The following is a 16029-nucleotide window of genomic DNA, read 5'->3' as shown; positions in this document are numbered from 1 at the left end:
ATCGCTGTTTTATGTCCAGTCAGGGGATTTGTTCTTATCACCTGCAGGTCCGTCGCAGCCAGTAGTAATTAATCTTAAGGACCTTTATTTCAGTGAGACAACTGCTCTTTTGGAATGGAAATGAACCTGGCCTAATGAATGTAGCACTTGGTCTTCTGTCAGATGGGTGACTGATGATTTGGTGGATCTAAGCCCTAAGCCCTGTAGCTACAGAAGGAGCATTGTCCTCTGTCTAGCATGTGTGTGTGTGTGTTGTGCTCGTGCTCACCACAGTCGGGGTTGCCATGGATTCTGGAGCCCATTAACTCTCCTCCATGCTGGTCCACACACCAGCACTCCCCTCTGCTCTTGTCACACTGCAGTCTCCTGTAAAAGCCGTCCTCATCACAGCTGGGAATGTATGTATCTGAAACGAGAAACAGACGCACGTTTTGAGAAGCACAATGTGTTTTACATTCATTTTCATATCCTATATAAAATGAGCATTGCTTCATGGGTGACACTGCAATCTAGTTTGCATATTGCTGTAAATCATGTGACAGACTCAAGTGACTGCTCATTGTAATGCATAAAATGTAACCTTGGCGAGGGTTGAGGGCTGGGTTTCTGTCTGCAGTGCTTCGAATCATGATGTGCGATAAAAACCAACTGCATAGTGTCATAAAAAACTATATGTTCACATAATCATCATGATCTATTTAGCAATGAAATGCAGGATTTAAAGGAGAAGTCCACTTTCAGAACAAAAATGTACATATAATTTACTCCCCCCACCTTGTCATCCAAGATGTTCATGTCTTTCTTTCTTCAGTCGTAAATAAATTGTTTTTGAGGAAAACATTTCAGCATTTTTCTCCATATAATGGACTTTGAACTTTCAAAATGCAGTTTAAATACAGCTTCAAACGATCCCAAATGCGGTTGTAAATGATCTCAGCCAAGGAAGAAGGGTCTTATCTAGTGAAACAATTTTTAATGTAAAATGCTCGCCTTGTCTTACTCTGCCTGAACTCTGTTTTTTTCCAGTTCATGACAGTTAGGGTATATCGAAAAAATTCCCATCTCATGTTCTCCCTCAATTTCAAAATCGCCCTATATTGCTGTTTTACCTTTTTTGTTAAGGGTGTTTGATCTGCTTTGCATCTTCACTTTGCAAAGACCGGGTCGGTGCTTCTGCAGCGATGTAGGATGATTTTGAAATGAGTTTTGAAGTTGAGGGAGAAAATACGATTGGAGTTTTTCTACATATCCTAACTGTCTTGAACCAGAATACACATGAGTTCAAGCAGAGCAAGACGAGCATTTAAGATTAAAAAAGTATTTAAATTGTATTTTTTTAAATGAAAATAACCGTTTCGCTAGATAAGACCCTTCTTCCTCAGTTGGGATCGTTTACAGCTGCATTTGGGATCGTTTCAAGCCACATTTAAACTGCATTTTGGAAGTTCAGACTCGGGGCACCATAGCAGTCCATAATATGGAGAAAAATCCTGAAATGTTTTCCTCAAAAAAACGTAATTTCTTTATGACTGAAGAAAGAAAGACATGAACATCTTGGATGACAAGGGGGTGAGTACATTATATGTGAATTTTTGTTCTGGAAGTGAACTTCTCCTCCTAATGCACTTTGTGTACTAAGGGACAAATCTTTAAAAGCCAGTTTTAAACATTCAGGATGTGATGTTATATCCCAACCATCGCCACGGGTGGTTCCATTGATCCCTACCCATAATTTAACCTGACTGTCCTATTTATGTCTTTGTGTTTTTTTATTTATAAGAACATAAATTAAGTACAGCTGGTGAAAGTAATGTACTTGTACTATGTACTTCTAAATGCAACTTTTATATATCGGGTGGCACTTCCTCTGAGGAGGCAAGGGAGGCAGTGTCTCCTAAAAATTGGATGAGAAAAAAATTCATAGTACAAAAATAAAACAACGCAAATATTACAAAAAATAACATTAAAAAGGGGAAAAATCACTTGTTTTTTCTAAAGAAACATTGTCCCCAACAGGAGTCCGCATCTCTCTTGCCTCCGCTGAGCCCACTGAGTTTTAACAGACTCCCTAAAGTGTGCGGTAAGTTTGGTGGGGGGTAATTAAGAATAAATGGGGGAAAGTCACATGAGAGGAGGCAATGCCTCCATCACGATATGATTGGATATGACTGGTTATATTCAGCTGTGACTGGTTCATGTGATAAATCCTGCCTCTTTTGCGAGTTCCACATTTGCAAATTACCAAACTCAGAGCTTTCTGACCCTCCATAGACAGCAAGGGTACTACCAGGGTCAAGGCCCAGAAACGCTGTAAGGACAAAAGTGGTTCAACTGTAATTTTGCGATGCTATGAGAATACTTCTTGTGCGAAAGAAAATGACTTTATTCAACAATTTCTTCTCTTCCACAACGCTTGCGTTGTGATACTCTCCATAATGGAGCTTTAGGGTGACGCGGAGAAGAATTGTTAAATAAAGTCATTATTTTAGTTTTCTTTGCATACTTAAAAGTATTCTCGTGGCTTTGTAAAATTATGGTTAAACCACTGATGCCACATGAACTATTTTAACACTACTACTTTTCTGTGCCTTGACCGTGATAGTACCCTTGCTGTCTATGGAGGGTCAGAGAGCTCTTAGTTTTTATCAAAAAAAATCTTAATTTGTGTTTCAAAGATGAACAAAGGTCTTACGAGTTTGTAACAACATAAGGTTGAGTAATTAATGACAGAATTTTAATTTTGGGTGAAATATAATGTAATATGCATCACATACTGAAAAAGGGGTTTACTGTATATTATAGGTTTATATATTATATCCCTGTTTTGACATAAAAAGAGGATTTTTTTCCCTTTGAAGTTTTATAATAAATGTATCCAAGAGCAAACATAGGTTAAGCTTTCAAAATAACAATGAAACTATTTATTTGTATTATATTCATTGCTATTTATTCTTAGTCTTCAGGGAGTGTTTGCATTTTGGCTGCTTCTGATAGGCTGAAGCATCTGCAGCGCGTCCTTGGAGAGTCCTGAGAGCGCTGCAGCCAAACATGCAGCACCGCCCGGAGCCATGAGCGCCACTCTAATCCACACACCTGATTAGGGGCTAATCCCAGCCTTGTGCTTGTCATCTGTTAAATGAAACTCCTCTAGAGTCACTTCTGCCGGAGCCGCCCTCTTTGAGTTTACATTCTACCTCCGTTCTGCCTCGCTTTTTCCTTTTACCGACCTTCATTCTTTTACCTGTTGTATACATTCTATATAACATCTTTTTCTGGATCTCCCTTTGTACCTCTCCTTCACACCTTAATTTGCTCTTCCCGAGATAGTACAGCGAATGAGTCTCAGCGGAGCGTTCATTCTTACCCGGTTTCTTCTTGGCTCCTTCTTGCACTTGGATTCGCTCTAGCTCAGCCAGGCAGGGAGGCTCTGTGGAAGAAAAACAATCAGTGCCTTTAGGGAAGAGCCGGCGCTAATCTCCTCCAGACAAACGCTTCACACGAGCTCCCCCACCAACTCCCAGATGAGGCGGCATTACACCAGGGCTGCTCTCCATGCAGCCGCACAATCAAATCACACCCAAACACACACGCTTTTCAAAAGTGGCACAATAGATAGTTCTAATCTCTGGTTTTATGGCAATATAATTTATGAAAAGAAAGAGTAAATTAAATTTGGAGTAACAGAACTTGTTTTGCATGTGTTTTGAACAAAATTAAAAACCTATTATGGAATTTTCTTTATTGCAGCTTTCTCTTTAATGCCCTAAGTGGAAATGTACAACCTTCTTACAATAAATTACAGGAAGGTTTTTCTCAAAAATGTCATCATTTACTCACCCTTAAGTCATTCAAAACTTAAAAAAAATTTTCTTCTGAGGAACACAGAAGTAGTTATCTGCATAATGTCTAAGCTGCTCTTTTCCATTAAATGAAAGTAAATGGTGACCACAGCTATTGAGCACGAACCAATATGCCCAATTTAAAAATGTATTGTGTTTAGATTTAGAGATTCTTTCAGAGCTGGACAGAACTACTTGTTTTTCTTTATACCACAGCACCATTGAATGCTAGAATCTGATTGGCTGACGAACATTCTAAGGTTTGCATTTATTTTCAGGGAAACACACGGCTGAAGTAGTTCCAGGCAGGGTTTGACTGCATTACATGTCCATATCACTTCACCAGATGACTTAAGTTATTTCACAAGTCTAAAATGACCAAAACCCACAACACTGACCAAGCAAATAAATATAGTAAACAACAGGATAAAAACGACACGTTTTTGCCACAAAATTCTGATCTCCCTTACAAATGCACACGCATACAGTACAGACACACTCGCACAGAAATGTGTTGTTAGCACTACTATGATTTTATCAGTAAAATAGTTTAGCAACTTGAAAGCTACATGTCATTTCTCACTAGCGAGGTAATTATGGCACTGCTCTCAAAGATGAACTTAAATTCACTATTAGAAGAGACTAGGACTGCTCTCGACTAAAGATTTTTCTGGTTGACTAGTAAACGTAGAGTTTTTACAGATTCAAAAGATGTATTACATTTATCTGTATGACCAAAAATGACGGAGTATTTTAAGAGCAAGTGACCGCACCGGCACCTCCATCTGTCATGCAGTGAGCGCGCTACTATTCAGCTTCCACATTCTGCACAGACACTTCAATAGCACACACTCTTCTAGGTTAACATTAGATTGAGCAGCCATGTAAAGTTGCTACTACTGTACTAGTGTTGCACGATATACCGGTACTTAAAAAGTATCGCGATACCCTGCATTTTAATAAGAGCCGTATTTCTGCGTGTCTGTGTTAGTGAATGGCACAGACATGCAGTTTTGTTTACTACACACATACGCGTGACGCTCACTGTGTTTTCAGCCTCTGCCGCCTCAATATATGAGTACATGAACACATGAACATAATCTCTAGAACTCACTTCATAAGCATTTTACTGTTTCTTTTGCGGAAAACTATCGCCATCAGTGTTGGGGAAAGTTACTTTTAAAAGTAATGCATTACAATTTTGCGTTACTCCCTGAAAAAGTAACTAATTACGTTACTTAGTTACTTTTTATGGAAAGTAATGCGTTACATTACTTTTGCGGATTAAATACATAAAGGATATTTGTTTTATTTAACATATTTAATTATTGCAGGGTTGTGTCATATTCTGAGTTTGCATTTCACTGTTTTTATTCATTTTGAGGAATACTGAATCTGTTTTTTGTGAGTGAGATGAATTCATTTAGTCTAGAATACAGTAACATCATGTTTACTCCCAATTTCCCGACAGGAGACTTGTCAATCAATTAACGGGGAAAAAAGTAACTGCCGTTACTTATTTGAAAAAGTAACTCAGATATTTTCTTAGAAACTCAAAAGTAATGCATTACTTGTTACTTGAAAAAAATATTATCACGTAACTCGCGTTACTGTTTTAAGGATAAAAACTGGACGAATGTCTTGAAATATAATATCTTGAGGTGTGGTAACCATAGTATAAACAGAATAATTGACTCCAATCTATTGAATTATTAGAAAATAATGCAAACTTTGCTTCGCATTGTGGCTGCATCACCAACTCAAGTGTGCGTTATTTTCTAATTATTCAAAGGCCCGTCGTCAATTATTCTTTACTTATTCACCATGCATAAAAACATTATGAATGCTTACATTTTCCAACCTTACCTATAATCTTTTTAAAGTCCCCATGAAATACAAATTTAAGTTTTATGGTTTTTAATATGTCAGCCTTAAAGGAGAAGTCCACTTCCAGAACAAAAATTTACAGATACTCACCCCGTTGTAATCCAAGATGTTCATGCTTTTCTTTCTTCAGTCATAAAGAAATGACGTTTTTTGAGGAAAACATCAGGATTTTTCTCCATATAGTGAACTTCAGTGGTGCCCGAGAGTTTGAATGCATGCGTACTCTGTGTAATTCGGGTCAATACAGTTAGGGTATGTCGAAAAACTCCTCCTCCAACTTCAAAATCATCCTACATCGCTGCAGAAGTACCGACTCTGTGTTTACAAAGTGAACATGTAAAGAAGGTCAGACGGCCTTTACAAAAAAAAAAGGTAAAACAGTGATGTAGGACAATTTGAGTTGAAGGAGAAAATGAGATGGGAGTTTTTTGACATATCCTAACTGTATTGACCCGGATTACGCAGAGTACACACACGCATCGCAGAGCTAGACAAGACAAGCATTTTAGGTTAAAAAATTATATAATTTTTACTTTTTTTTTTTTTTTAAATCATGATCATTTCGCTAGATAAGACCCTTATTCCTCGGCTGTGATCGTTTAGAGCCCTTTGAAGCTGCAATTAAACTGCATTTTGGATGCAAACTCACAGGCACCACTGAAGTCCACTATATTGAGATAATTCCTGAAATGTTTTCCTCAAAAAACATAATTTCTTTACAACTGAAGAAAGGCATCTTGGATTACAGTGGGGTGAGTACATTATTTGTAAATTTTAGCTTTGGAACTCCTTTAAGTTTTTCTATAAGCTAGTGTGCTCCTAAACACTGACAAAATTCTCATTTACAGCATATAAGCATTTAAAACTTAGTTTTCAACTTCCGCTAAAATTAATCAATGATTTTGATGACATCACCCTTCACCTCAGTTTCTCATCAAACTTTCTGTCCAATCAAATGCCCTCTAGAATCCAAAGCATCCTGCCCCGTGCACTATAAATAGACGCTGAAGCTGCAAATTGGTCACTTGTTCAGTGAGTTAGTGTTAGTATTTTCTATACAGAGAATGCCACGTAGTGTACTATATAGGGGATAGGCAATAATTCAGACAGTGTGAATCTGCTTTCCATTTTGGCAAAAGAAATCTGGTTTCGTGCTGTGTCACGTGAACTGCCGCAGCGTGCACAGTCTGCTCTGGTCCCGAGACATGACAGCAAGGAGTGGATAGTGTGGAAAAATATTTGAATTTTACATTGAGTGCTATATTTTTCAGCGATATGGATGAGATGTGGCTGTCATACACTGTCAAATATGGCTGCTCTGGCCCAAGCTGTGATATAAACAAAACAAATGGGGGCAGGACTGCTTGATATGTCCCTCCCTGTCTTCCTCTTTCAGTTGAAATTACAATATTATTTCAGATACAGATCGCACACAACTACTATCAAACAATTTTGGTCCTCACACACAAACATCACGCAAGTCTGAATCCAGAAGTCTTGGAAAGTAGCACACAAGTTGTACAAACCACTTCAATGGTCATTTTTGAAGCTTGACAGCCCTAGTCCCCATTTACTTCTACTGTATGGAAAAGAGCAGCCTGGACATTCTCCCAAACATCTTCTTTTCTATTCCACATAGGGAAGAAAGTCATACAGGTTCGAGAATGACACAAAGGTTACTAAACGATGACAGAACGTTTCCTTTCATAAATAAATCAATGCCGCACATACTGGAATATTCGCCAGTGCTTCAACACGATCATGTTTCACAGCTGTATGTGAGGGCCGAGCAGGTCAAGTCTAAAAAAATGCAGCGGGTTTCTGTCTGACTGCCCATCTGGTTTAGTCCCAGAGAGTTTGAGGCTGAGCAGGCTGTCAACAACCAACACTGATGTTGTTTTTCCCTCTGCAATGGCCATTTCCTATCCACCGGGGGAAATACAAGGGGAAGACAAAGTGTGACAGGCCAAAAGCAACTGTGCCCTACCCAGGAGAGATGAGAGTGCCCAGCCACATATCGTGAGTAGAATCACATCAAACAAGAGCCAGGCTGGTTTAGTGTGTGTGTGTGTGTGTAAAGATACTGCTAAGATACAGCTCTGTGCCCCTCCAGTGCGATGCACAGTGGAGCATAAGCCTGTTTGTGTCAAGAAACTTGCCATGCTCCATGGTTTAAGTAAACACACACATACTCAAAGGAATTCCTCAAACAAAAGAACACACTCACACACTGACGAATCTCATTAATATGTAGAGCATGTTGCCGAAAAACACATGCACATGCAAACAGACCTACGCTCTCCCCCGCTGACACACACACACTGACTGTCAGTCACCCTAGCAACACACACTGAATAGCAATTCCTCCAGACTTATGCATCACGTCAAAATGAAAACTCTAAATCACTCTCTCCACATGCCACAAACAGCTAAAGGTCAATTTACGCCTTCTCCAGCTCTCCCATCTCTCATTTTCTATCCAAAGGGGGTGTTTGTAGAGAAAATGAAAGATTTGGATTACAATAATCCAAACATACGGTCCCCCTCCCCGCTTTAATGTTTGATTATATTTAGAAAACCAATTAAACTTAATCCAATGCAAACTGAATGAGTTAGTGGCATGAGTCTGCAGAACTTTCGGCACACAGATGGATTTTTCTAAAGCCCTGCCTCCACCGATTGGTGTCTTCTTTATCTTTAATGCCAGTCCAGTGTGTGCTGATGTAAAATAAATGCTCTTTGCTATCGCTCCGGTCTTTGCATGCCGTATCGTCTTCTGGGCTTTTGTAATGATAACCAAATATGCCCCTCAAATCCAATTCAAACATCATTTCAGATTTGAAAGCCCCAACTCTCTGAAGCAGTGTTGAACACGCTCAGACACGGACTAGCGCTGGCACTGATGTTCGGCCATGTGTCCCCCTTCTGTCACGCTGATATAACCAAGCAGAGCAAACTGTGGACCGTGGCACTGACCAGCAGGGTGCAGGGCACAAATGTGCAATGCTGAGGCAATGATCCCAGTTAGAGCTGATTTTAAGTTTTCATTGCCAAAATAACTTCTTTCCAGTGTTACTTTTTTGATTTTTTGCCTCTGAATGAAAATATTTTGTCAGTTTAGTCAACATCTTTGCCATGCCATATTCTTTCATTTTGGTTTTTAGCCAGTTTTACTAAAATGCCATCTAATTTTAGTCAGGGTTGGCACTATTTATTAGGATTTGGAACTAAGATATTCTTTCTAGATTTTTTGTAAATATATGATAATACACTCCTAAAAATAAAGGTGCTTCACGATGCCATAGAAGAACTTTTTTGTCTAAATGGTTTCATAAAAAACCTTTAGCATCTGAAGAACCTTTCTGTTTCACAAAAGGTTCTTTGTGGCGAAAAAAGATTCTTCAGATAATAAAGATAATGATTTCTGAAGGATCATTTGACACTGAAAACTGGAGTAATGGCTGCTGAAAATTCAGCTTTGCATCACAGGAATAAATTACATTTTAAAATATATTCAAAAATATAAAATATAAAATATTATAATTATATTTCACAACATAACTGTAACTGTTTTTCTGTATTTTTGCATAAGAGACTCAATAAATGTAAAAATATTTCCATATTTCAATAATAGTGTACTGAATATTTGGTAGTATATAGAATAATTAATTATGTTATTATAAAATTCACAATGTCACAAATCTGGCCTGTGGCCTTCGGTCCGCTCACCACCAGATGTCACCCTCTTATTCCATTGACATTCAAATTACACAGACTGTTGCACCACACCCCGGACTACGTTTCCCATCATCCATTGCGCTGATTACACACACACAGCTGCATCCAATCAGACACACTATATAAGCCTTGGACTTCCTTCTCCTATCGCTGAGTATTGTTAAGCGTTTAGCACTCACCTAGTGTTAGCCACAAGTACAGAGCCATTTTCTAAGTATCCGTGTCTCCCTTCTGATTGCCCTGGACTTTTCACCTGTCTATGTCCTTACTACCTTTCTGGGCCTTGAACGTGCTAATACCATTGCTGTCTATGCAGGGTCAGAAAGCTCTTGGATTTCATCAAAAATATCTTAATTTGTGTCTTACGGGTTCGGAATGACATGAGGGTGAGTACTTAATAACAGCATTTTCCTTTAAGGCCTGGTTTAATTGTATTAAGATACTAAAAACTCACTTTCTCTCCAAAAGCAAAGGCACCACTCGGCTGTGGAGACTTTGCCATCCCGGTAGGAGTCACAGGAGTTGAAAAAGGGCCGTATGCACACTTCATACTTGTCCAGATTAATGGCAGACAGCTCAGCTTGATCCAGATACAGGTCACTGTTTGTGTCCAGCTTAGAGAACATCCAGCCAATAGAGTCCTTGCAGGTCGCGACAAGAGTTCGGTCCACAACTGTGCACAAACAATCAAACTGTATGTTTCGGCACAAAGAAATACTAGCTTAATAGTTCTGCATTTTGAAACTTTTTAAACTGGTTTCTAAGAGCCATCATTCCCTGAACAGCTGATCGCATCATATTAGCTGTAAAAATTTAATCAACGTCCTTTTTAAAGCAAACTCACTGTTGAAATGTTGCTGATAAGAGAGTAAATTGCTCTTATGGAAACCATGGGCAGAAGTTTTTTCTTTTAGATGTTTTTTTTTTCTAAATAAATCAGAAGCAAATAAATGTTGCAAACAAAAGAGGCATAGCTAGTTAGAGAACTGATGAGGCATATGGTTGATCTAGTCATTTTAAAATGAAGTGGGTACAAATGGAGTGCTTAAGCATTCAGTTGCATTTTACAATTCAGCCAGACAGAGTGGATAAAATGCTGCTTGTGCTATATGGCCATCAGGACAGAACACAATTCAGACATAATGGCTCTGAATCTGCTGGTCCTCATTAGCAGTTTTTTTTAGTGCCAATTATCATACATTTGAGGTCAAAAGTTTGCATTCTCCTTTCAAAATCTGCAAAATGTTAATTATTTTACCAAAATAAGAGGGATCATACAAAATGCATGTTAGTGTTTATTTAGTAAGAAACTTCACATAAAAGATGTTTACATATAGTCAACAAGAGAAAATAGGTTCAGAAGTTTACATCCCCTTGATTCTTATACTGTGTTGTTACCTGAATGATCCACAGCTGTTTTTTTGTTTAGTGATAGTTGTTCATGAGTCCCTTGTTTGTCCTGAACATTTAACCTCCTGCTGTTCTTCAGAAAAACTTTTCATTCCCACAAATTCTTTGGTTTTTCAGCATTTTTGTGTATTTGAACCCTTTCCAACAATGACTGTATAATTTAGAGATCCATCTTTTGACACTGAGGACAACTGAGGGACTCAAATACAACTATTACAGAAGGTTCAAACACTCACTGATGCTCCAGAAGGAAAAATCATGCAATTATGCATTAAGGCCTTTTCTTATTTTGCCTAAATATCATATTATTTTCATTTAGTACTGCCCTTCAGAGGCTACAGAAGATAGTTACATGTTTCCCAGAAGACAAAACAAGTTACATTTATTATTTTCTCCTGTGGACTAAATTGAAACATCTTTTATGTGAAATATCTTATTCAGGTTAGTACTAAATAAACAATAACATGCATTTTGTATTATCCATCTTGTTTTAGTAAAATAATTAACATTTTGCAGATTCCGAAAGGGGGATGCAAACTTTTGACCTCAACTGTAGGTCCATGTTTGAAAATACTATGCATTTGTGGCATTTCTTTTAATAAATGTAAAAGCCTCACTTGATGCAGAACTGGCTACAGGATTCCCTGTGCTGTTCTGCTTGCCGTTGCCTTGGAGCAGTTGGAACCAGTCCCGCAGGCGATCTCCCAGATCTGCCAGGTCCTGCCCTGTGCAACTCTCTAAGGACAGAAAGAAGAAGAAAGACAGAGACAGTGAAAGGAGATAAGGGAGTGTTGGCAGACATTGGCATTAAAGAGTGAAGAACCGATCGTCCTGCTTTTGCCCTTCTGAATTTGACAAGAAAAGCCTGCGGAGACTGCAGACATAAATCAGACATAATCAAAGTCAGCAGAAATTCACAAAGCAAGCAGCAAAGAAAGAAAAAGAGCAGCACAGTCTGTTGATAAATCAATAAAGCCTTTGTTAGAGCAAGGACTGCAGACTGCACAAGGGATGTGAAAGAGACAAATGGCATCTGAAGAAATCTTAGAATAAAACCATTCATTATTATTATCAGAATATGATCATATAAACTTAAAAGCTGGCCCTTTTATTGTTTATCTTAAAGGGATAGTTCATCTAACAGTTTATTCCACTGATGTCACATGGACTATTTTAACAATGTCTTTACTACCTTTCTAGGCCTTGAACGTGATAGCTGCATTACTGTCTATGCAGGGCCAGAAAGCTCTCGGATCAAAAATATCTTAATTTGTATTCTGAAGATGTCTTCCAGGTTTGGAATGACATGAGGGTGAGTAATTATTAACAGAATTTTCATTTTTGGGTAAACTGTCCCTTTAAGTATATGATTTTTGGCTAAACTACCCTTTTAACAAGCATTGCAAGACTAAACTGTACCTTTTGGAAGTGTGTGACAAATAAATACCGTGTTTGCTGTCCGCATCTGTAGAGGGAGCGGCGGTGGCGGTACAGGGGCAGAGACCAGCACATCTTACTTTCAACTCCTTTCCTGTGAGACAAGCCTGCTGCTCCAGTTTGCACTAAATTCAGGTGCAACACACACAACACACAAAGAATAAGCAGCGCCACCATAACACTCGTCCGGTGTCACATGCTCCAGTTCAGTGCTATGAATTGTTAAGCCCAGACAGAGCACAATTATATCTACAGACAAGTGAAAATCGCTGGTTCAGACAAGACATCTCCATTTTAAAAAGCTGATGTCAACCTTCATTTCTTCCCTCACAAGGTCAGAAATAGATATAATAGAGATAATACATAATTCAACAGAATGGTTCTTTTATCCCCAAGTACCCAGAATCTCTTCAGACAATTCTTTCACTTTTGAGGATGTCAAGGGCCAGAATACAAGGTATAATAGACATCATTACCCATAGTGTGCAAGCAGATTGATCCATGAGTCACAAAGATGTTTTTTTGAATGGCACTGAATAACAAGAATAGAAATAACAATCATTGTCCAGATTTCAGGTTTCATTTCTACCTGATCTGACTCTTAAAAATTACCTTAGTTGGTGTTAATTCAGTTACAGGGCTCGACATTAACGCTCGTCCGCTTGTCCAGGACAAGTGGATTTTGTGAAAGGGCAAGCGAAAGAGAATTTTACTTGCCTGACCGGACAAGTAATCTGATTAAAACATCAATAACAAACAATAACTAGGGCAGCACCGAAACTTTGGTGAGAAGGATTCTGATTTTATTATTTTCAGTGTAAACGGTGACTGATAACGGACAGTATCAAGGTTATATCACAAGTATCACAAAAAAAATCTAAACTAATAGGCGCAACAGCACACGCAAAGAAACAAACATAAACAAACATCACACCACAGCAGAACAGTCGTGCGTTCGTGCGTGTTTAATTACCAAATGATTCAGCATTTTTGAATGAATCAGGTGAGTCAGTGATTCAGTGAGTGATTCATAAAGACAGTCACTTGCTTTATTTATTGAATGAATTAGCCTTTGAATGAATCGATTGAATCAATGACTCGCTCATTAAGACAGTGACTTGGTGCCACCTACTGGTGGTTTGGTTTCATATTTAAAAATGCATTTTTCCAAAACATTTATTTGCAATTTTACTGTGTAAATACATTTATGGAACCTTCATTAAACAGTCTTTCGATGCAGCTTCAGTGTTTCTTCTGCAGTGGAAAGATGGAGTTTGTTGATACTGATTTCATTTGAATGGTAACAACCACAGAGTCTAATTATTCTAACTGAAAGTATTGATAAAACGTAAGAATTTTTACATAAATGTTGACACGTCCATTTAGTTAGGTTAGGAAAATACTGCCCTTCATAAAGTTAAAAAGTGTCCTAGAAATCAATTTAAGGCAACATGCTGATTAAAGTAAAACCTCATAGAGCAGTGATGAGACTATTGCTTCAGAATGGATTACATTTACGCCAAAAAAAGGCAAACCGAATGTCAAGGCTTAATGTCGAGCCCTGAGTTATATGAAATAATATTTGTGGCTACATCAGTGTTTCCTAAACTTTTGCGCTATATTGATACTATTATACGATATTATACTAGATATTATTCATCATTGTAATTCATATTAAAGTGGCCATTATTATAATGATTCATTTAAAACAACAGGCTTACTAAGTCGTTTTCCTTCTCTTTAATGAGATGTGTCCTATTTGTCTTTCACAAATGATTGTGTGCTCTCTGGGAAAATGTTCTGGGGGCATTCATGAGGAAACTTTCTCCACTAAAGACCTAGCAGCAAATGTTTTTATAAATGAACCCAGATGGGATGTTTAACAAAATTAAAGAAGGATATATGTGGTGGAATTCAGATGCTTAACAAGTATGTGACAGAAATACATCAGCGATTTACACAATTGTTATATGTAAAGGAACTAAATGCAGTTGTTAAATATTTTAATCTACTGTCAGCCATAGTAGTTCAATTTTGTTTTAAAGATTTAACAAAGCAAAACCGATCCCTGGCTGGGAATGACTCATTTGGAGAATATAAAGCACATTTTTTGGCTACCTAAGTCGACCCAAAAAAACTACTGTCAGAAAAAGTCTGAACAAGCACAAAAGTGCAACAAATCCAATTGTATTACAATAAGCCAAACTGCAGGGAAATTGATCATATCCATATGATCAATTTCTCTGCAGTTCAGCTCATTTTAGTACAATTAAAGGAAGTTGAATGCAGTGTGAAGTACCTGAGAGGCGTAGTTGTGTCCATCAGAGCCACAAACGGGACCAGAGGAAGATACAGGACAAGGCTTACAGTTACTCTCCTGCTGCTGTCTAATGACCTGCTGCTTCAACCTAAAACACATCAGTCAATATTAAAGGATTAGTTCAATTCCAGAATTAAAATTTCCTGATTTACTCACTGCCATTTCATCCAAGATGTTCATGTCTTTCTTTCTTCAGTTTTCTCCAGTTAAGGTTTTTGAGGAAAACATTCCAGGATTTTTCTCCATATAATGGACTTCAGTGGAAGCAAATGGGTTGAAGGTCCAAACTGCAGTTTCAATGCAGCTTCAAAGTGCTCTACACGAGTATATACATTTTCATTTTTGTTTTTAGAAAATGACTGAACGTTTCGCTAGATGAGACACTTGTTCCTCAGCTGGGATCATGCAGAGCCTGTTAAAACTGCAATTTGGACCCACTGGAGAAAAAATTCTGGCATGTTTTCCTCAAAAATCTTTTCAACTGAAGAAAGAAAGACATGAACATCTTGGATGACAAGGGGTTGAGTAAATGAGCAGGAAATTTTTATTCTAGAAGTGAGCTAATCCTTTAACTTGGCATAACTAATAACATCAATACATCAATTTGATATATAAACTGAGGCATGCTTAGTAATTGGCCACTCAAATGCACAAAAACAGTGTATCATTGGCCTGTTTTTTTAATTTAAAGTTACCAGAATGTTCTCTATAGTTAGTTGTGTGCTACAATGAGAACCAACCCCCTAAGGAATGGCTTCAGGAACAAGTTAAATTTGTAAAAAGAACAAACGTCCAGGGACTAAATCTATGTACCTCACAATGTGCCACCTGACAACACATGCCTGCTTTAATAAATTGCTCTTATTTCACCTCTATGAAAATGTGACTTTCTCTTCACAAGTGAGTGAACATTTACTAACACTTATGGAAATAAAAGGATCATAATAATTTTAATAATTAAATTTTCTCTAGGGTCCAGTTGAAATGTTAGTCAAGGTTTGTTGCACCATAATTTTAAGATCAAATTTTTTGCTGCTGTGTTTTTGTAACTTCTTTCTTTGCTCATAAGCACTCAGCAAATCATCTGGACCTGAAAGGCTGAGAAATGTGATTCTTCATGATATGAATAATGAAAAGCTAGATTGGACAGTTACATTCTGCACAGTGCCTAAAATTGCACCCAGTTTATTTTATTCATACCCTAAAAAAACAAACACTATCCTGTCATGTATTACTGTTATGTGCATGAAGACAGTCCTATAGCTGAAGGGCTCACCTGTGCTCCAGCTTTTTGCGGTTGACGCACACAGCACGCTGGTACCCCTGGGCGACACACACCTTATGTCGGCTGCATTTGACCTTCTGGCAAGGATCTTTAGTAGTGTCCACATCTGTAAT

At 38.0% G+C, this 16029-nt stretch overlaps 1 protein-coding gene across 1 annotated transcript in view; it reads right to left on the bottom strand.

Annotated features, from left to right (window-relative positions):
- The window catches only part of spock2 (SPARC (osteonectin), cwcv and kazal like domains proteoglycan 2), a 43334-nt gene that overhangs the window by 2086 nt on the left and 25219 nt on the right, over window positions 1–16029 (bottom strand). The window contains exons 3-9 of the mRNA XM_051126297.1: window positions 15908–16022; window positions 14611–14719; window positions 12322–12436; window positions 11492–11611; window positions 9919–10137; window positions 3365–3427; window positions 269–406 (exon numbers count right to left, since the gene is read on the bottom strand). Coding sequence (XP_050982254.1) covers window positions 269–406; window positions 3365–3427; window positions 9919–10137; window positions 11492–11611; window positions 12322–12436; window positions 14611–14719; window positions 15908–16022 — 879 coding nt within the window. The remainder of the gene's footprint in view (window positions 1–268; window positions 407–3364; window positions 3428–9918; window positions 10138–11491; window positions 11612–12321; window positions 12437–14610; window positions 14720–15907; window positions 16023–16029) is intronic.

Source organism: Labeo rohita, chromosome 13 (genome assembly GCF_022985175.1).
Source record: "Labeo rohita strain BAU-BD-2019 chromosome 13, IGBB_LRoh.1.0, whole genome shotgun sequence".
Taxonomy (NCBI): Eukaryota; Metazoa; Chordata; class Actinopteri; order Cypriniformes; family Cyprinidae; genus Labeo; species Labeo rohita.
The sequence above is the reverse complement of the archived record's forward strand: the minus strand, read 5'-3'. Positions and strand labels throughout refer to the sequence as shown.